This window comes from Arachis duranensis, chromosome 8 (genome assembly GCF_000817695.3).
Source record: "Arachis duranensis cultivar V14167 chromosome 8, aradu.V14167.gnm2.J7QH, whole genome shotgun sequence".
Taxonomy (NCBI): Eukaryota; Viridiplantae; Streptophyta; class Magnoliopsida; order Fabales; family Fabaceae; genus Arachis; species Arachis duranensis.
Window position 1 is genome coordinate 8,981,349 of NC_029779.3, and position 21,969 is coordinate 9,003,317.

General features: G+C 40.7%; 1 protein-coding gene and 2 long non-coding RNA genes across 5 annotated transcripts; all 3 read right to left on the reverse strand.

Annotated features, from left to right (window-relative positions):
• Positions 1-6,171: 6,171 nt before the first annotated feature.
• LOC107460548 (uncharacterized) lies at positions 6,172-7,248 on the reverse strand. The gene has a single exon (XM_016078921.1). It carries the CDS (start codon positions 7,246-7,248, stop codon positions 6,172-6,174), a length of 1,077 nt encoding a protein of 358 aa, XP_015934407.1.
• Positions 7,249-14,579: 7,331 nt separating this feature from the next.
• Positions 14,580-15,207, reverse strand: LOC127741070 (uncharacterized). Its single transcript, XR_008001972.1, has 2 exons — positions 15,134-15,207; positions 14,580-14,764 (listed from the first exon to the last, which is right to left on the reverse strand). It is a non-coding gene; the product is annotated as an uncharacterized LOC127741070 (long non-coding RNA).
• A 119-nt stretch (positions 15,208-15,326) lies between these two features.
• Positions 15,327-17,948, reverse strand: LOC107460643 (uncharacterized). Of its 3 annotated transcripts, XR_002366473.2 has the most exons (6): positions 17,719-17,948; positions 16,800-16,901; positions 16,505-16,620; positions 16,089-16,128; positions 15,520-15,693; positions 15,327-15,442 (listed from the first exon to the last, which is right to left on the reverse strand). It is a non-coding gene; the product is annotated as an uncharacterized LOC107460643 (long non-coding RNA). The 3 variants fall into 3 exon arrangements; XR_001586507.3 differs by lacking the exon at positions 16,089-16,128 and having other exon boundaries at positions 17,719-17,939; XR_001586508.3 differs by lacking the exon at positions 16,089-16,128 and having other exon boundaries at positions 16,545-16,620; positions 17,719-17,938.
• Between the last annotated feature and the right edge of the window lie 4,021 nt (positions 17,949-21,969).

The following is a 21,969-nucleotide window of genomic DNA, read 5'->3' on the forward strand; positions in this document are numbered from 1 at the left end:
GCTTCATTTTTTACTTGTATTGGAATTGCTGGTTCTTCGTCACTTGAATAATCTAGGATGTGTTCTTCATTTTCTATATTTTCAGAATTTACTAATTCTTCTTCTATTTGAAAACCATGTTCGATAATATTATTTTCTTGAGCTATTTTTAATTGTTTAAAAAGCATTGTTACTTCTTCTAATTTTTCTTCAATATTCATAATTTTAGTGGTGGTTTTACTTTTAGATCTGTTATGTTGATTATATTTTGAAATTTTTCTTCTTTGGGATTCTCTTTTTCTTTATTTCTTTGAAATTTTATGGATACTAATATTTCTTCAAGCATATCTACTATAGAATTTAATTGTGGGTTAAAAGTATGATAAAGATGTGGGGAATTATTTCCATGATAACATTTTTTAGAAATTCCGTGTGAAAAATAAGTTTTTTCAGGTTTTTGAAGTCCTTCAATAAAACTTATAGTAAAATAAAGATTTTGAGAAAAATCATTTTGTATTGATTTTAAGAATTCGGTGTCATTACAGTTAACATTAGTTAAAATCATTAATTTTTTGTCTATTAATTTTGATAACTTGATTATTTCTTCTCTTAAATCTTCTAATTTACTTTTTTCCATTAGGTGACGCTTTTCTTTGTGAAGAGTTACGGTTTAAAGTGTGGCTTTAGAAAGTGTGGTGTAGATAAATCTTTAAATCTGTACCAACTTTGATCTGTATACTAAAATTCTCCTAGTATTAAACCCCCCCCCTAACAGTACATTATTGAATTTGTTATGCAAAAAAATATGATACTGTATGATTTTCAAAATTATTATATTTCAACTAACTAAATTTTAATCTATCAATTCATTAGAGTTTGCTTTCATTACATTTTCTAGTACTTGAATTTGTATTTGATGAGGATAATTAACAACAAATGTTAAATTACTTAAATTAGTTAAGCATCGGCCATAAGCCCATAATAAAAATCCAATAAGTCTTATCTGTTGACTTTTAGTTAAATGATTTGATAGCCTTATCTTATGATCTTATCTGTTCATAACTTCATACTTTCTCAATATTTGAGTTATTATTTGGGCATTGCTAATGTAGTTTTATAAGTCTGATTATTAAACACTCAAGTTTGTAAGTTTAGCTCTCTAAATTAAATAATTGGCTTGTATCGATCAAGTGATAAAATGGAGTTTAAATTCATGATAAATTAGTTGTTTCTTTATCAAATTAGAAAATATTATGAGAAAATAAAAGAGAAAAAATCCCTAAACTAAATTTATAATCTCATGAGTAAAATTCTGTAAAAAAGGTTATGAGTTTAGCTTTGCAATGAAAGTTACTTAAATTCTACAAGAGGAGTGTTAGAGGCTAGTAAATTTTGTGATTTGTAACCATTAATTAACTATTATTAATGATTTTAATATTGTGACTTGTAAGATTTTATCAAAGGATACGAAATTACTCACTTTACTTTTATTGATTAAGTAGTGGCTAAATTTTAATAAAATTGTTCCATCTTAGACTTTTCCATTCTACAAACTTATCAACTCTCATATAAGAGTAACTTAATTGTGAATATCTTTATGAACATCTCATTAAACACCTAAACTTAATTGATTATTCATGTCACTTTAAATTTGTAAAGAAAAGAAAATAAAAATAAAATAATTTTTAAAATAAGTTTTTTTTTAACTAGTTTATTTTCTGTGACTGTACCTGGATCGGGTCTGCTGGGTGGCCGAACTCTCGTTGTGGAATGATGGGGGTCACCTACAAAGACACTCCGACGCTCTAGTCAGCTAGTGTGCAGACCAGGAATAGGTTAGGTGGAATATGTGACGTACCTTGGGGGAGGGGTAGGACCCTCCCCTTATATACTATGTCAGATGGGGGTCCCACGAGGGCAGAACCCACCTTCCTCGAAGTTTCCTTGTACAGCTGTGGCGGCCAGCTGTCCCGAACGCGTGTTCGGGTCGGACATGGGCGCATCATCCGACCGTTCAGGTCGGGTGGTTAGTGGGTCGGGTCGGCCCAAGTTCCCTTTTGGGCCAGGCCGTAACAGTGCCCCCAACGCGTCAGCAACAGTCACGCGGGCTGTTGGTGGCGTGTTATTTCTGACCTCATGTGTTGTCGCCAAGTCGGCCGTCCGTGGAGGGGACGTACCTCTTGCGCGCGTGCCTGTTTGTTGCTGGGGCGACCTTCTGTTGCCTCGTTCCTTGTGCCTCGCAGTAAATGCTCATAATGGATTTAAAAACCCTTCGTGTAAAGACTAATATACCCCTGGGCTTTCGCGCTTCTTTTGGTGATGGTTTTAAGCAGTTTGTGATGCTTTTAGTGTTCATTTGGTGTTTATCCCTTCGTTTCCGATTCAACTATCCCCATCTTCTTCTCCCTCTGCAGTTCCAGGGCGGCGTTGTTGTCTTTCTCCCGGATTTTTGCTATCAGGACAAGTAATTGTGTGTTTTTCTTACCCTCCTTTCGTTATTCTTTTGCTTCTGCCATTGCTTCCTTTCGTGCATGCTGCTTGTTTACCTTTGCATGATGGTTGATCTTAGGGCCTAAGTAGGTGTGTTATGGGGGAGGTTGCCATTCTAGGGTAGGCTTTGATTGGGTCTCATTTTTTAGCGGCTTTTAGTCCTAGTTACAGAATAGACTAAGTGTGGCTTCTGCATTCACTCCGAGTACCCGACCTCTTGGACTGACTGGATGGTCCCCCCGTGTAGGTATGGCTCGCATCGCCTCCCGGGCTTCCCCTTCTCCCGCGGCGTACGACCCCTACGCCTGGGTGGTTTCCGATCTGAGGGACTCCCCTAATCAAATGGGCAAGGATGAGCTCACCGAGTTCCGCCAAAACGAGTATTTGTGCGGTGGTACCGACGAGGAGGCTAACTATGATGTCTACGTCCCGGCTCTCCACGAGCGTTTGTATGAGATCAACTTCCATGCTCCCCGAGTTGCCGACTGGATTTGGTTCTATAAATCCATGTTTACGCAAGTAGGGGTTCACATTCCTTTCTCCGCCTTCCAAATGGCACTTTTGGGCCGGATATCCGTGGCACCGTCGCAGCTGCCTCTGAACAGTTGGGCTTCGATCCGCTATTTCGAGATGGTTTGTGAATATCTCGGGTTGCCGGTGTCTGTGGACGTTTTTCTTTTCTTTTTCAACCTTACAAACCCTTCAAAGGAAGGGAAACATAAGAAGGGGTTCATGTCCTTCCGGTCTGCCCAAGGTCGAAGGATTTTTGGCTTGTTTGAGGACTCCTATCACGGGTTCAAAGACAAGTATTTCAAGGTACGTCCCGTTAAAGGTCGTCATCCTTTCTAGCTGTCACTAGAGGGGGAACGTCTTATCCCGACTTATTGGAGCTTCGGGGCGAGGTCTAACGCCTTCATTAAAGTAACCTACAAAGGTATGTCCGCCGTGGACAAGAAGATTGCCGAGGTCTTAATGGCAGTCTTCGGGAGGAATCATGTGAATCCTCATCTACTCATGGGTGATCGAGAAGTCGGCATGAATTATATTTGTGAGCAGTTTTGACGGCTCTTTTTGTTTCTTGTTTCTTTCTTTCTCGATATTTCCTTGCGACTAATCGATCTTATTTTTCTGTTACAGTGGGAATGTCTGCTGAGGTGACGGGTCTCCCTGACTTGTTTCAGACTTTTTTATGTCCGAGCGACGATGAGGCAAACAACGAGAAGTCGGCTACTCCTCCGGAGGAGAAGAGCAAGGCCACTTCCGAGCAGGGGGTCGTGGCTGATGAAGTCGGTACCTCGGTTCAGGGTGCCTTGGCTCGTAACGACAAGGAGGTGCATGTTTCCCCCCACCCCCGCGAAGTGGTTGGCACCGGGGGTTCGACGTCCAACCCAATTGTCGATGATAATGTGGAAGAGGTGCCCAGCCTCAAGAAGAGGAAAATGTCTAGTAGTCCCGAGGGGGTTCTTACTGTGATGGAGAAGAATTTTGACGCCGGGAACTTCATAGATGCTCAATTGATTCCTGGTACTGAAGAGCACTTCCACGAGTTGTCCCTTGCCGGGCAAGCGAGGTGGATGTATCGTACCCTCTTGCGTGGCGCCGTGATAGCTCGAAAGGCTGAGTTCGAGTTGTCTGGGATGGAGTCTCTCCGCAGGAGGTTGGAGTCTGCTGGGAAGGCTAATAATGAACTTAAGCGCGAAGTTGAAACTCTTCGGGAACAACTGACCCAATCCAATGAGAAGCTCGATGCTGCCGAGAAGAAAGCCTCCGCTGTCGAGAAGAAAGCCTCTACCGCCGAGAAAAAATTAGAAGAGTCGGACGCCACGGTTTCCCGGCTTGTCGAGCGGGAAATGACTTTAGAGAGTCAGGTCGGCGTGGCTCAAGGGCGGGTGTCCGCGTTGGAGAAAGAGAAAGAGGCTGTCGAAAAAGAGCTTGCAGGGTTGAAGACAAAGTATAAAGACGTCGTTAAGCAGGGGAAGGGCGCGATCCTGGCGACCGAGGAAGCCCTTAAAGCTCAGGTCAAAATTGTTGTTCCTGATTTCGATACATCGGCAATTGGCATCTTCAAGGTGATCAAGGACGGCAAGATTGTTGACGTTCCTAAAAAATGATTTCTTTTGTTCTGTATGAAACTTGGTTAGCCGTTATGTTTTGGCTTTTGTGAACAGTTGGTCTCTTGGGTTGTTTGCCCGTTTTATCATAGTTAATACTTTCTTATTTGCCTGGTTGTGTTGTCGTTTATATTCACCGTTATTGGTTTGTAGTTGCCATTTGTTCTACCGTATTGATGATATTCCGGCTGAGCCGGCTGAGCCAGGTCGTGGCTTTTTTGTGTGGCCGTTTGCTATCGTGGCAGTCGATGGGCTCCCGGGGTGATCAGTCCGGGGGCCGTGTGTCGCTGTCGCGTTGCGCAGAATTCGTTTGCGCGATGAGTTGTCCAAGAAAAGTGAACAAAACAAAAGAAACAAAACTTTGCACAAGTATATCTTAGCCGGTAATTGCACGAAAGGTCTGTAGACTATAGCGAAAAGTACAATTCCAAGGATTAAATACTTAGCTCGATTGGTCGGCATGTCGCCTCATGTGCTAGGAGTAAAATCTTCTCAAGTTGCTCGCGTTCCACGTTCTTGGGACTTCTTTGCCATCGAGCCTTTCCAACTTGAAAGCGCCTCTGCCGATCGCTCTTTTAACTTTGTAGGGACCTTCCCAATTTGCCGCCAGCTTGCCCTCCCCCGGGGTCGGTAAGCCGATGTCGTTGCACCTTAGGACGAGGTCGTTTAGTTCAAACTCTCTCTTGAGCACTTTAGTGTTGTAGCGTAGGGCCATTCTTTGCTTCAGCGCCGTTTTCGTCAAGTGGGCCATTTCTCTGGCTTCATCTATTAAGTCCTTTTCCACGGCTTCCCCTACTCCCTTCAAAATTAGTCGCGGGCTTGGTTCCCCGATTTCCACGGGTATTACCGCATCTAGCCCGTATGTTAGTCGGAAGGGGGTCTCCCCGGTTGACGACTGCTCGGTTGTTCGGTAGGACCAGAGGACCGAGGTGAGTTCGTCGGCCCAAGCACCTTTCTTATTATCTAGTCGCTTCTTAAGCCCTAACAGGATGATCTTGTTGGCAGACTCGACCTGTCCGTTTGTTTGGGGGTGTTCCACCGAGGAGAACTTCTGCCTTATACCCAGGCCGGTGAGGAACTCCGTGAACTTCTTGTCGGTAAATTGTGTACCGTTGTCCGAGATAACGGTCTCCGGGATGCCGAACCGTGTTATTACTTGTCCCCACATGAACTTCCTGCAATTGGAAGAGGATATGCTGGCCAGCGGCTCGGCCTCTATCCATTTGGTGTAGTAGTCAATGGCGACTATGAGGTACTTGACTTGTCCAGGACCAACCGAGAAGGGCCCCAGGAGGTCAACTCCCCATTGTGAGAATGGCCGGGAAGATGTTAACAGGCTTAGCTCGGAGGCCGGTGCCTTGTGAAAATTGGCGTTCTCTTGACACTTGACGCACTTTCTGACGAATTCTTTAGAGTCTGCCATCATTGATGGCCAATAGTATCCAGCTCGGATTAACTTTCTTGCTAGGGCTTTGCCCCCTATGTGATGGCCGCAACACCCTTCGTGGACTTCCTTGAGGACGTAGTTCGTTTGGTCGGGGTGTAGACATTTCAATAGGGGCTGGTTGAATCCTTTCCTGAACAGCTGACCCTAGATGATCGCGTACTTGGCCGCTTCCCTTCTCAGCTTCTTGGCATCTTTTTCGTCGTTGGGGAGTTTGCCGTTTTCTAAGAAGCTGGTGATGGGGTCCAACCATGAGGGGCTTAGCTTTGACAGGTGCAGAGTGACCGCCGGCTCCCTCACCATGCCTTGGATGAGAGATCGGTTGCCTTCTCCCGGTTTGGTGCTAGCCAATTTTGATAGGAGATCTGCCCGTGTGTTCCTTTCCCTTGGAACGTGGTTGATCGTGACCTCCTCAAACTTCTGGCTCAATTCCTTGACTTTCTCCAAGTATTTTTGTAATAGTGAGTCTCTAGCTTGGTAGCTCCCGTTTACTTGGGAGGTGACTACTTGTGAATCGCTGCATATTTCCAACCTTGTCGCTCCAACCTCCGTTGCTAGGGCTAAGCCCCCTATGAGGGCTTCGTATTCTGCTTGGTTGTTCGAGACGGGAAATTCGAACTTGATCGACTGTTCGTATACGACCTCGGCTGGACTTTCCAAGAGGATCTCGGCGCCCCCGGACGTCTGGTTGGAGGCCCCGTCCACGTGGAGCTTCCACCGTGTGCCCGTCTCTTCGGTTGGATCTCCCGTCACTTCTACTAGGAAGTCAGCCATCGCTTGCACCTTGATTGCTTGCCGGGGTTCGTACCGTATGTCATATTGGGAAAGTTCAATAGACCAAGTCATCATCCTTCCCGCCAAACCGGGTTTTTGGAGTACTTGTCGGATTCCTTGGTCCGTCCTTACGACAATCTGGTGACCTTGGAAGTATTGTTTTAACCTCCGTGAAGAGGTCAAGAGTGCCAGAGCTAGCTTTTCCAGCTTGCTGTACCTTAGTTCTGTCCCCTGTAGGGCTCTGCTCACAAAATAGACTGGCTGCTGAGCCCTTCCTTCTTCTCGTACCAAAACCGCAGCCAGGGCTTCTCCTGTTATGGCGAGGTATAGGTATAACGGCTCCCCGTCCTTTGGCTTTCCGAGAACAGGGGGTGTCGCCAGAATTTCCTTGAAGTGTCTAAAAGCTTCCTCGCATGTGGGCGTCCATTCAAACGCTATCCCTTTCCTCATGAGGTTAAAGAAGGGTAGGGCTTTCGTTGCCGAGGCTCCGAGAAAATGGGATAACGAAGTCAGTCGTCCTGCCAATCTCTAGACGTCCTTGATACAACCCAGACTCTTCATCTGGAGTATCGCTTGGCATTTCTTAGGGTTAGCTTCTACCCCCCTTTGGGTTATCATGAACCCTAGGAACTTTCCGGCTTCCATGGCGAAGGCACATTTGAGGGGATTGAGCCTCATACCGTGTTGTCGGAGAGACACGAATACATTTGCCAGGTCATTCAGGAGGTCGTCGGGTCGCGCAGTTTTCGCGAGGATGTCATCTACATAGACTTCCACTATCTTGCCTATGAGGTCGCGAAATATTTTGTTCATCAGCCTTTGGTATGTTGCCCCTGCGTTTTTTAGGCCGAATGACATCACCTTATAACAAAAGGTTCCCCCAGGCGTTATAAATGCCGTCTTGTCCTCGTCAGGTCGGTGCATCGGTATCTGATTGTAGCCGGAGTAGGCATCCATAAAGCTCAGATACCGGTAGCCCGCCGCCGCGTCGACGAGTGTGTCTATGTTGGGGAGGGGGAAACAATCTTTAGGGCATGCCTTGTTAAGGTCGGAGTAGTCTACGCACATTCTCTATTTGTCGCTGTGCTTCTTTACCAGAACTACATTCGAGAGCCAGGTCGAGTAGTCTAGTTCTCGTATGAAACCTGCTTCTAGGAGGCTGGCCGTCTGCCTGGCTACCTCCTCCGCCCTCTCCCGCGACATCTTTAACCTCCGTTGGACTATCGGGCGTGTTTCCGACTTGACGGCCAGGTGCTGTGACATGACTTCCGGGTCTATGCCCGGCATATCGGTCGGTGTCCAGGCGAACAAATCCCCATTGGCCCTGATCATTTCTACTAGAGGCTCCATCAATTCATGTGGAAGGTTTCTATTGACAAACGTGAACTTTTCCTCTGTTTCACCGACCCTGAACTTTTCCAGGTCCCCCTCTAGTTCTGGTCTGGGCTTGTCGTCTACCCTGGCGTCCAGGTCGGCCAGGAACACTCCCGACACCTCTTTAGATTTCTTCCTTAGGTAGAGGCTGGCGTTGTCGCAAGCGACCGTCGTTTCTAGATCTCCCCTTATGGACCCTACGGATCCGTCGTTGGTAACAAACTTCATGACTAGTAGCTTTGTGTTGATTATTGCTTCAACATCGTTAATCGTCTTCCTCCCTAAGATGATGTTGCAGGCCGTGGAATCTCGGAGAACCATGAACTCTGCCATTGCCAATCTTCGGCCTTGGGCCAGTCCCACGGAAATCGGCAGGGTTATTACTCCATCTGGTTTGATGAAGTGGTCGCCTAACCCGATGACCCCTTGCTGGTGAGTCGATAGGTCGGCGTCCCTTAATCCCAGTGCGTCGAACACGTTGCGGAACATAATGTTCGAGTCTGCCCCCGTGTCAACAAGGATTCGTTTGATGAGGCCTGTTCCTACCCTGGCCGTGATGACCATGGGTGGGTTTTCAGGGGCCTCGTCGAACCACCGATCTTCCGGGCCGAAGGAGATAGATGGGGGCTTCTTAGAGCTTCGCATCGGCGCGGAGGATACCGCCAGAATCTTGGCATATTTCTTGTGCGCCGATCTCGACCTTGGTGCGGTGTTTTTGGCGGTTACTACGTTTATCACGGTGAGGCCATGGTCTTTGTCTTCTGGCTCTTGTTGCCACTTTGCTGATCGGGTCTTGCCTTCCTCGTCTTGGTCGCGATGTCGCCTCCTCAGCTCCCTTATAAGATGGGAGAATTCAGAAAGTTTACCGTCCCTTATCGCTTGCTCTAGTGCATCCTTCAGGTCAAAGCAGTTCTGTGTTTGGTGTCCATAGCCCTTGTGGTAGTCACAGTAGAGGCTCTTGTTTCCCCCCGTGCGGTCCTTGAGTGGACGGGGTTTCGACAAGATTCCTTTCTCGGCTATTTGCTGGTAAACTTCCATGATGGGGAGAGTGAGCGGAGTGTAGTTGGTGAATTTCCCGATCCGGAGAAACGGTCTGGGTACCTTGCTCAGCCCTCCCTCTTTGGCTTGCTCTTTCTGTCTCTTTCCGTTACCTTGTTGCCTAGGTTGATTGTAGCCGAAGTGCCATTTATTGGCAGCAACGACCTGGCTGACTTCCTCGTCATTTATGTATTCCTTGGCTACCGTTTGGATTTCATGCATCGTCCAAACCGGTTTCGTGGTAAGGTGTTTCCGAAAGTCCTCGTTGAGGAGGCCGTTCGTCAGACAGAGGCTGGCCACCGAGTCGGTCAGGCCGTCAATTTCCAAGCATTCGTCGTTGAAGCGGTCCAGGTATTTTCTGGTCGGTTTCCCGGGCCTTTGGGTTATCCCGAGCAGGTTGATCGGGTGCTTTGCCTTTGCTATTCGTGTCGTGAATTGAGCTAAGAAGGCACGACTGATGTCCGAAAACCCATAGATGGATCTCTGCGGGAGGCCGTTAAACCATCGGATCGCGGGTCCTGCCAGGGTGACCGGGAAGGCCCGGCACCTCACCTCGTCTCCTACTCCCTCCAGATTCATTCTGGCCTCGAAGGCCGTGAGGTGTTCCAGAGGGTCTTGAGTTCCATCGTACCTCATGTCCGTTGGTTTGTCAAAGTGCTTCGGCAACTGGACCTCAAGGATGGACCGATGGAACGGGGTGGCGCCCATTATCACGGGTCGCCGTGTCCTCACAAGTCTCCCCTTCCCATCTTCGCGTTCTCGTTCCGTGTGGCGCGTTTCTTTGCCTCGGGAGTAGATGATTGTGTCATTTCGTCTTCTCGGGATGGGCGAATCTCGGGTGCTCTCCGCTTCCGTTCTGGAAGCGGAGGCGTGCCGGGAGCGACTCCGGTGGGAATCTCTCTCCCGGCTTTCAGGGGATGGGGAGTAGCTAGGATCGGTGGTTCGTCGATCATGCTCCTGATCGGCTAGTTGTCGTTCCAGGTTCTGGACCCTATGATGTAGCTCCTGCATTATTCTGGCGCTGTCACCGCCAGTTCCTCCGAAGGGTCGCGTCTTTCGCGTCCTTGTGCGCGGTTCTGCGAGTTTTCGGGGGTACCTCCGTCGCCCTCCGGGTGAGGCGACAGAGGCTGCCCCCTCCACGCCGGCTGTTCGGCCTTGGTCTCCCAAGCCCAGCACGACTTCCATATAGGCGTTCCCACAGATAGCGCCAATGTTCGGTAGAACGGTTACCTGACGGTTCGGGTGGAGTCTTGAGGAGGTGGGAACGTTCCGGTCGCGATTGTACCGGGATCGGGTCTGCCGGGTGGCCGAACTCTCGTTGTGGAATGATGGGGAGTCACCTGCAAAGACACTCCGACGCTCTAGTCAGCTAGTGTGCAGGCGAGGAATAGGTTAGGTGGAATATGTGACGTACCTTGGGGGAGGGGTAGGACCCTCCCCTTATATACTATGTCAGATGGGGGTCCCACGAGGGCAGAACCCACCTTCCTCGAAGTTTCCTTGTACAGCTGTGGTGGCCAGCTGTCCCGGACGCGTGTTCGGATCGGACATGGGCGCATCATCCGACCGTTCAGGTCGGGTGGTTAGTGGGTCGAGTCGGCCTCAAGTTTCTTTTTGGGCCAGGCCGTAACAATATATAAATGAAAAAAAAAAAGAGTAAACTCTAAATGTAAAACTTATATAAGGTGGGAAATACCGATAACATAGAATTTTCTTAAAATAATCGATATCAAATTTATTTATGAATTAACCTATTATGATTGTCACCTTAAAATCATAGATTTTTTATTTAAATTAATGTCTCACATAGACTCAAATAATCAAATCACAAACAAAAAATTTTAGATAGTCAGTCATCGGAATATAATACAACGCAAATATTATATATCTTACATGCACCTAGAATATGAAATAAATGTTCAAAACGAGTGGAGTGAATATTTTAAATAATTATTTAGTTAACATGTTAGGATATTTTGATTTAATTAGTTAGAAGATACATTGGAATAATGACATATTAGATTAATTTGTTTTAATTAATTAATTAACATATTAGAATAATTCGATTTAAGTAGTTAGAGCAGTGTTAGAATACTCACATATTAAATTATTTTGATTTAATTAATTAGTTAACATATTAAGGTAATTGAATTCAATTAGTCAGAAGAGTAGTAATTAGAAAAGTAGTAGTTAGAAGAGAATATTAGAAGATAATTAATTAATTTTTTAAATTTAGATATTTTTATTAAAAATTTAATTATATTAGGATATTATTAATTAATATCATTTTATGATTATCTCCATAAAAATTGAATATTTTTTAATTAAATTATTTAGTTACTTAATTATAATATTTAATTATTTATTTATAATATCAAGTTCCACCCAAAATGTCTTCTTAAGAAACTCATTACTCAACAGTATTGTTAGAAATTTATATACAACTTTTTAAACTTCTTTGAAATTTATTGTCCCGTGTTGTCCAAATGTAACCGAGTTATTTTTCTTTTAATATTAGCGAACTGTGTTGTTGAGAATTTTTAAGATTGTGAATCTGAAATGTATAATGTGTATGTGAAATTATAACTGATCTATACATTACATAAATATTATATTTTATTAATTTAAATAAAAAATTCTAAAATAATGAGTAATATATTATCCAAAGTTAGGCACTTATTATGCTTATAGATATAGTTAAATCTCAAAGTAATTTTTGAAGATGTATTGAGTTTTAAAATGATTTCTAAAATTAATAATTATTCAAAATCGTCCTCGAAGTTACACTTTGAAATTCATAATAGTCTCTAAGATAATTTTCGTCCATCGTTTGTCACCAAAAAACTAAACTGGAGTGAAACTACAGCTTAGTTTGGTAAAGCTTTTCGAAAATGTGCTTGTACTTTTTAAAAGCACAAGCTCCTCATTTTGTGTTTGGCAAATCAAAAAGACTACATGCTTGTACTTGTAGTTTTTAAAAAATCGGGATACTTTTGAAAACAACTAAGGTGGAATTTTTTAAAGTTGGCTTGTACTTTTCAAAATCTAAAAGTCTAATATAATTTCATATATTAACTAATTTTCAAATTTAACGCTTAAATTTATATCTTTTATAGTATTTTTAAATTTTAAAAACTATTTTACCAAACGTAATTATTGCTACTTATGTTATTAAAAGTCATTTTTAATTTGATTTACCAAACATAAATACTATACTTTTTAAAAAGTTAGCTTTTATAAGCTACTTTAAAAAAGTAAAAAGTTTATCAAACTAAGCATACGTCGTTTTGTACTAAAAAAATCATTCGAGTCCCTCCACCCCTACTCTTTCACACTCAACACTCAATACTACTTTCTCACTCACAACGGCAAAAGCAAGCTTTCCTCAACCTTCTATGTCGTCGCCTCTCGCCGGCCTCCATCTCGGTACCGCGCCGCTCGCCCCCTCCTCAACTTAGTCTTTCGTACTCTCCAATCTGCTTCCCCTCACCACCACGAGATCGAGGTGCTCTTCGACTATGCTGTCCAGATTTCGCACTTTTTCACTGTTTTCAAGCACTCAGTCAACCGTCCCCACTTCTCTGTCGCCACCGTCATCGCTCTCGAGCGCACCGCACTCGCTGGCAACTCCAAGGTCCACCAATAGCTCCATAACAATGGCAGCTTTCCGTTCCTCGAAAATATCTCTCACAACTAGCTCCAAGTGCTCTCCATCGTCCCCGCTGACAACCCCTCCCTCTCTACTCATCGCAGTCTGTGCTCTTCTCTTGTCTCCTCTCTGTCTCCATCTGCATCCTTCTTCTCTTCTCTGCAGCCAAAGTGAGTTTTTTTTTAATTTTTTTAGTTTTTTAATCGTTATTGTTTAGTGTTTTGGGTGATTGTTGCTGCTGCTGATTCTGTTTTAATGTAGTTGCAATAGTAAATTTTTTGTTGTTCTTTATTCTGTAATTATTGTTAATTTTTTTGTGATTGTTGATATTTAGATTGATTGATACCTGCTATTTAAGTTAATTTATCTTTTCTGATTGTTGCTGGTTATTTTTTTTGTAATCTTTGTGATTGTAAATTTTTTTAACTCTGTGATTTTTGCTGGTTCTGATGATGTTGTTGTTGTTGCTTCTATGAAATTGAAGAAGAAGAACATTGTAAAGAAAAGAATTGGTGAATATAATTGTGTAAAAATTAGTAAAGCTAATTTTAGAAAATAAATAAATAATAACTAAATAAAATAAAAGGTAATAAACAATCCTAGTTTATAACCTTAGAATTTTAATGGTTGAAGAAGAGAAGAATTATATATCTCTAATTGATGGATGGTTCATATTGAAAAGACTGACCTATAAATTGAGTTTTTCTTTAATTCATTTCAATCAAGTCATTTAGATGGAATAACATAATATTTTTAGTAGTTTTCTCCTATATATGTAGAGAGACGTGTGTTCTTCTTTTGTCAAGAGAGAGTGTTATTGTAGTCTCCTTGTGATAGAGAGAAGTTGTAATTCTCAAAAAAAGTTATTCAATTATTTTCATATTTTATACAAATTTCTAATTTTTTTTTCATCTCTATATTTTGCTGTGTTATTTGTCTGGTACCTAACAGTGGTATCAGAGTCAAAGGTTGCTGATTAATATTTTTCCGCTGCGAGTTACCATCTAAAAAAATGGCAGCAAAGTATGAAATTCCAAAATTCAGTGAGAGTAATTTTTCTGTATGAAAATTGAAGATAAAAACCATTATGAGAAAAGACAATTGCGTGACAGCAATTGAAGGTAGACCCACTGGAATTACAGATGAAAAATAGAAGGAGATGAACAACAATGCTGTTGCAAACATACACTTGGCACTAGCTGATTCAGTTTTATCAAGTGTAGCAGATAAAAAGACAGCAAATAAAATTTAGGATTCACTACAAGAGAGGGACTACATTGCGGCGGTTTTTTCATGATTAGCGGCGGTTTTAAACCGCCGCAAAATCAAAGACCGGTGGCTTAGTGGACCACCCTGGTTATGGGTGCCAAGATTAGCTTTTGCAGTAATTTTCAGCAACCGCCACTGAATCAGTATTTTGTGGCAACTAATTTAGCGGCGGTTTTAAACCACCGCAATATACAAGTAATAGAATTTAGTCTTTTTTTACTAGCGGTTACGAACGGAACAATGTTATTACGTTTTTTAATTTAGGATTGTTTGTGGCGGTTAGAAACCGCCGCTAATTTCAATACAAATTAAAAAAAAATAGAATTTCCTTTCATAAAACACTGATTGTTTTTGGTTTGCTTTTAAAGATACATTTTTTTGGACATTTTAATACTATAAATTTTAATATTTTTCATCTATTGAATCTAAACTTGTGTCAAAAATAACAAAATTAACTGAAAAATAAAATATTATATTTATAAAAATATCAACATAGTAAATCTCTTGTTAAGAATTGCATAGTCAAATATAAAAAAAAATGTTTGCTTCAAACCCAAATAAATCCAATTCTAAGATTCTATTTTTCACTCTGCCCTTCCACGAAATTCATCCATGCGATACTATTGAGTCAACAATCTGCATAAGGATAAATAACAATGTTTTAGTCTAATTAAACAATCGAACACACACTTAAACCAGAGATATATATGACTTTTGATACTTAGTTATAAAATACCACCAAGAATTTATAACATAGAATAGAGACATGCACATTTTGGCTCTGTCCAATGAAGGGTTGTCTAATCATAGTTACTAGAAAGTTAGGTTCACGGCTGGTTTTGGTATGCATTTGTTATTTTCTATGATTAGATTACGAGTATTTTATTTGGAGATAATTCAATCAGTTAGGTTCATGGTACATAGATGGAGAAGCAGGAGAACCATGTGCATAATACTTTATTACTAATAGTAAAACCATAAGCAATAATGAATTTTCAGACATACCTTAATGCAAAACTCACTAGCACAAGCAAGAATGACTTTTGATCCAAAGTCATCTGCAGTTAGAAAGCGCCATCCGAATGAAATAAATTTTGTTAAAATTAATTAGCTTGCTATCTACAAAACAAGCAATTTATTGTCATGTTATATGTCATTATTGAACTTCACATTATAAGATATAAGTTAAAATTAGTAGTACCTTAGTAGATTAAAAAGTAAGTCCTTCTTGAACACATACACTCCCATGGAAGCAATGTATGGTTTCTTTTCAGCCTCTTCCCATGAAAGTCTCAAGAGTGTTGTATCTACTTGCTAAATTATGTAGCAGCATTAGCAGGGAAACAATATCCTGAAACTTGATATTAACAAGCATGAGTTGTGTTTTTTACCATTGCTTTCAGGTCTTCTCCTTTAGGCTTCTCACTGAATGAAATCACCATTCCTTTATTGTCTGTTTTCATTAGACCAAAATCTGAGACACAGCTACATAAACACACCCATTCCGGCTTAAGCTTCTTATATTGGGACCTCAAAATTACATTTTATCCTTCCTTCTCCAGTTTCTGCATTATATCATGTAAAAGCATAATGAATTTGGAGATGACAAAATTATAAAAAAGAATGGAAAAATGTCATTATAATTTTTGCATAGGCATCATTTCTGTTGTATGAGAATGACTATGCAAAAGAGTTATAAGTTAATTTCTCTTCAGTTCACATGCACCATGATTACAAACATAATTGAGTTGAACTTTTATCATTTAAGAAGAACACAGCTGAAACCATATTTTGAGTTTAAACAACTATTAACAAGGAGAAAAGGACAGTTGAAACATACTTTTAGTAACTTAGAATTTTATGCATAGATGATGGCATCAATATTGAATGAAGCCAAGGAGGGAATCAAGACATCCATAGCAAACATTTGTTAAGTCAAAGGGTGGGATCAAAAGCTTACTTTTGCAATTGCATAAGGGTAGTGTGAACTCTTAATATTACTGCAATCAAATCTTAATACATTATAACAAAGAAAGAACAGTGAATAATCACCAAATACAGAAGACAATGAATGAGATCCAATCAACATATTAAGCTCATTCTGAATTAATCTAACAGGACAATCTATAAAAATATTTCAAATATTTCAATTGCAAAGAATATTATAGAATAGTTAAATGAGGGAGAAAATGAGAATATATATACCATCTATGTTTAGTACTAGCATATGAAAAAAATTGAATCAACATTTATGTTGTAATGCCCTTTTCTGGTTTTTTATGCTAAGAAAAATGTTTAAGTGTTTCTTTGAAACTGTTGGATAAACCAAAAAAAGTTATCATGGAACAATGCCAAAGGTATAGAAAAAAGACTAACTTTCTTCTTCTCCCCTATGAATGGAAGAAACCATCCAAACCTGTTTGTGAGCAAGTTGTATCTCATATCATCTATACTTTTTCCCTCTCTTTCATTGACTCCAAAATCTTCTATTACTGAACAGAATGATAAATAAGACAAGCTTAGTACAGACCACGTCACCAATTCAATAAATCAACAATTGAAAGGGGGACAAAGAAGAAGAACCTTGCTTTAATGATAATAACCACAATGGTGTAGCATACAACAAAAAACTGATATCAAATTTCAATTGAATAAGAAATTTAAAACATACCATACTCTAAATCACCATAAAAGCTTATGATAGCAGGAGGAGCTTGTAATAGCTGGAGCCGGATGCCCTGCTCTGTACTCTATGACATTCAAATCTTAAATGCTGCCATCAAAGAAACAATAACATAAAAAATAGTAGTGTCAAAAGATCTAGGGCTACATACCAATGGAGAAATCAAGGAAAATTTTGATAACATCAATGAAATTAGGGGTAGAAGCACTGGTCTTGACCAAACTTCAAAAGACTTTTCAGACATCTGAGCATTTAACAATGCTAGTGTTATCTGATGAAAGTAAAAGAATATGTGAAAACATGTTATATGATGCACTTGCAACATGCATAAGTGAACCATGCATGTGTGCAAAGAAATTAATTGCTATTTGACCTTTCCTTTTGTTTTAAAAAGAAAAGTAGGTCTCACATATTCGTTAACTACCATTTACGAAGTAGGTTATCTAGTTCTAATTCTAGTGGATTAAGAATGAATCTATTCTTCTGTATCGTAAGTGGTTGACGAGGGTATATCATGAACCAAAGATAACAACTACTTACACCATTTTGGGAAGCGTGTATGATAAGGTTTGGCCACCATTCACTTTCCATAAGTATAATAGCTTTTGGTTTCCAGTAATAAAGGAATGAATCAATGGAACCAGGTGTATCAAGTGGAGAAAACTACCAAACTTGAATAATTGAGAAAATCAAAACAAAGTATTAATGCCTAATCTGAAAATTTGAAAGTAAGATATAGATCAAATGATTTCTTTATCTGCAAGATCAATCTAACCCAAATTGAAAAGTGTGAATCTGATTCTTGACTATATATACCCAAATCAAGAAGAACAAGATCAATCTAAACCAAATTGAAAAGTGAAACCCAAAAGAAAACTCAACCAAATTGAAAGAGGGTTTAACAAACCTAGGTTTCGGACCCGTGTTAGAGGGAGGGAAAGCGGCTCAGTGAACGACACAGTAATGGGAAGGAGGAGACTACTGGAATTGACTGCGGGGAGCACCACGGCGGCAAGGACTCCCAGAGAAGTGGTTCGCGCCCCTGCACAATTGACTTCACGCAAAAAAGATTCTATAAACGTGTTATGTTAATTTCTTATATATATCACTGTGTTGCTTTCCAGCGGTTGGAATGTGTCACTGCTGCTATGCTATTTAATTTTGGTGCAGTTGTCAAACCGCTACGACAACCGCCGTTATCCTACCAATCTGCGGCGGGTTTATAAATGGCTGCCAATTTTTTGTCGTCATCTTCCGTATCTGTTGTAGTGATGCTCTCACCAAATTATATGAAGTCAAGTCATTTCACAACAAGATATTCTTGAAGAGAAGACTTTATACTCTTCGAATGAGTAAGTCCACGTCAGCGACGGATCACATCAACAATCTAAATATGCTATTTTTCCAACTCTCATCGTTGGAATATATCATAGCAGAAAATGAACGTGCAGACTTCTTACTTCAAAGTCTGCCAGATTCATATAATCAACTTATCATTAACTTAACTAATAATGTTTTGACTGATTATCTTTCTTTTGATGACATGGTTGTTGCAGTTCTTGAAGAAGAGTCTAGGCGCAAGAATAAGGAAGATATATTAGAAACTCAAAACAAGCAGAGGCTTTGTTGATGACAATAAAAATATCAATGGAGCGTGGTTCTAGTGGGAGTCAAAGTAGACCAAAGTCACAAAGTAAGAAGCAGGTCAAATGCTACAATTGTGGTAAGAAAGGGCACTTCAAAAAAGATTATTGGAATAAGAAGAGTATAGAGAAAGTTCCAGAAAGATCAAGTTCTCAAAGATATGTGTTGCAAGCAATGTTCTGAAAACCGGTTCGAACCGGCCGGTTGAGCCGGTTGAACCGTGAACTAGACCAAAAAACGAATCAGTTAATCATCAAAACCGCAAAATCCAAAAACCAGAATTGAACCGATGAACCGGTCGGTCGAACCGAACTGTGACCCGGCCGGTTTTTTGGATGGCAACAAAACGCTGCCATTTTTAGTTGCTGAATCCCTAAATGTCCAAAATCCTGAGATCCCTAATTGCCTTCCCTTCTCTGCTTCAGCCTTCACTCCTTCAGTGCTTCACAGTTCTCATTCATCGAGCAGGCTTCACTGAGCTGCTTCTAAGTTCCAACGCCTCACTCAGTCACTGTCACACCGTCACACGGGTCGAGCAACCGCCGTCGAGCCACCGCAGAGCTGTTCGAGAACTGAGAAGTGAGAACGCCTCACTCTCACACGGGTCGAGCCATCGCAGCAGCCGTCGCGAACTGAGAAGGTGCTTTTGCTGTCTCCCACCGCCTCACTCTCACTCTCCCTGTTGCATGTTCTGATGAAGCCTTGAAGGTGCCTTCGCTGTCTCCCACTCTTCCTGTTTTATTTTTCTTTGAACTGTGTATTGTGAAACTGTGAACTGATTCAAAATTCAACTGATTGGAGGGAGCTAAATTGTACTGTGATTATTGATTAGTGATTACTGAAACTGAACTGTGATTCAACATGATGAACACCGAAACTGTATTGGATTGTATTGTTATTGCTCTGTTGTGTCTGTTCTGAAACTGATTAGTGATTTTCTGAATGTGAAATCAATCAAAGAAATTGATTTTGTGTTGTCAAAATTATTGCTAAAATGGGTTTGTTACTCTGCTGCTACTATTTTTAAATTTATGAGTATATTGTTTTTGAATTTTTGTTGATAGATTTATTGATTTCAGAGTTTAGGGTGATTATTTATTGCTGTGTTTTAATTTTAAACCAAATTTATGCTTTTAAAAAATTAACAAACATCATATGTCCCATGTTATTGATTTAGAGCATGGAAATCATGAAGATGATGCTATTGTTTGAGGTCTTGGGAGTGTTGTTGATGATGGTAGTGTATTTCTCTTATGCAGAAGACAGGGGTTCAAGCCACTTTCATTTCTAATATTTTTTACTTCATTCTTTAACTGCAAAATTTGGTTTCTAATGCTTTTTAATGCTAAATTTGATTGATTCTGTGGATATTTAGACACCCTTTTGTTTATGATTCATGGAATTGAGAATTGGATTGTTTGATACTGCTCTATCTGTATACTTGTTCTATGTCTTGGTGTTGAGTCTCACAAATATTCTCAATTACTTACAACTGTGGTTTCCTTCTTGAATGGAATTTTATTTTTCCAAAAGAAATAATAGAGGATTAGGATTGTGGATTTTTTAATTGAGTGATGAATGTAAAGTTGAAGATGATGATGACAAAAGTGCTTGGAAACATATATTTTAAGAGAGTTTAAAAAAATTTGAGTTTGTAAATTGATAAAATCATATAGTTTTAGTGTGTTTATGTATATTTTATTTATTATTTCATTATAAAACGGTTTTTTCGGTTCAACCACGGTAAAACCGATTGAACCTAAAAACCAGTGAACCAGTAGCCAGAACTGTTCGATGACCGGTTCGGTTTTCAGAACCTTGGTTGCGAGCACCTCTGATGATGGAAAAATCCTGGGCGAAGCAACAATTGGTTTTAAAGGTAGCAAATAGCTCACTGATGTTTGGATTATTGATCCAGGAGCAACATGGCACATGACTCCTCAATGTGATTGGTTTTGTACAAATGAACCTGTCTTGGAAGGATCAGTATTTATGGGAAACGATCATGCCTTAGAAATTGTTGGAATGGGTATTGTCAAAATAAAAATGTTTGATGGTTTTATTCGTTTACTTCAAGGGGTAAGACACGTGAAAGGCTTTAAGAAGAGTTTGTTGTCGATTGGGCAACTGGATGAACTTAGTTGCAAGACCCATATTGAATGTGGGATCTTAAAAGTTGTTAAAGGAGCTCTTATGGTAATAAAAGCAGAAAAGATTACAGCAAATCTATACATGCTTGTAGGAGATACTCTGCAAGAGGCAGAGGCATCAGTTGCAGAAGAAATGATGATGATATGGCATTGCAAATTGGGCCACATGTCAGAACGAGGCTTGAAGATTCTTGTAGAATGTAATCTCATTCCCAGGCTCAAATCGGTAAACTTGCCGTTTTGTAAGCACTGCGTTACAAGCAAGCAACATAGATTGACGTTTGGTAGATCAACTGCTCGGAGCAAGCACATATTGAAGTTGATTCATTCTAATGTGTGGGAATCGCCGGAGATGTCCCTAGGAGGAGTAAAATATCTTGTATCATTTATTGATGATTACTCTAGGAGGCTATGGGTGCACCCAATCAAGAAGAAGGCAGACGTGTTTGCGATATTTAAAGACTTCAAAGCAAAGTTAGAACTTGAATCTGGAAAGAAGATCAAGTGTTTAAGGACAGATAATGGAGGAAAATATGTCAATGGTGATTTTCTAACATTTTGCAAGCAAGCAGGTATTCAATGGCAATTCACAGTTGCATATATGCCTCAACAAAATGGTGTAGCAGAGCGAATGAATAGGACTCTCCTAGAAAGAGCACAAGCTATGTTGCAAACTCCATGCTTAGCCAAGTCTTTTTGGGCAGAAGCGGTTACAACCGCCTGTTATGTGATAAATCGGTTACCATCAACTGCAATTGGGTTGAAGACACCAATGGAGATGTGGCAAGGTAAGCTACCTAATTATTCTTCTTTACATATATTTGGTTGTCTTGTGTACGTGATGTACAATTCCCAAGAAAGAACAAAGCTGGACTCAAAGTCTAGAAAATATATATTCTTGGGTTATGCTGACGTAGTTAAGGGGTATCGCCTGTGGGATCCCACTGGCCGCAAGGTAGTTGTCAGTAGAGATGTGATATTTGTAGAAGATGAATTACAAAAAGAACAAGAAAATGACAACACTGTTAAAGAGATAACCACTATTTAAATAGATGAAAAATATAGAGAAGGTGATCTTTCTGAAGTAGAACCACAGCACGAAGAACAAGAAGCAGAGGCCAATGACATAGAAGTTCGTCGATCCACTCGACAAAGAACACCATCGTGGCACTCAAGTTATATTTTGACAACCATGATGCATATTGTCTTTTGATAGAAAATGGAGAGCCAACAACTTTTATGGAAGCTATATGCAATCCAGACGCTTCTATGTGGATGACAGCAATGCAAGAAGAAATTGAGGCATTACATAAGAACCATACCTGGAAACTTGTTGAACTTCCAGTAGGTCGGAAAGCCATTGG

What these genes read in the sequence shown, in the direction of transcription:
- LOC107460548 (XM_016078921.1), bottom strand. Translation starts at nt 7,248, where the DNA reads ATGAGGAAAGGGATAGCGTTTGAATGGACGCCCACATGCGAGGAAGCT.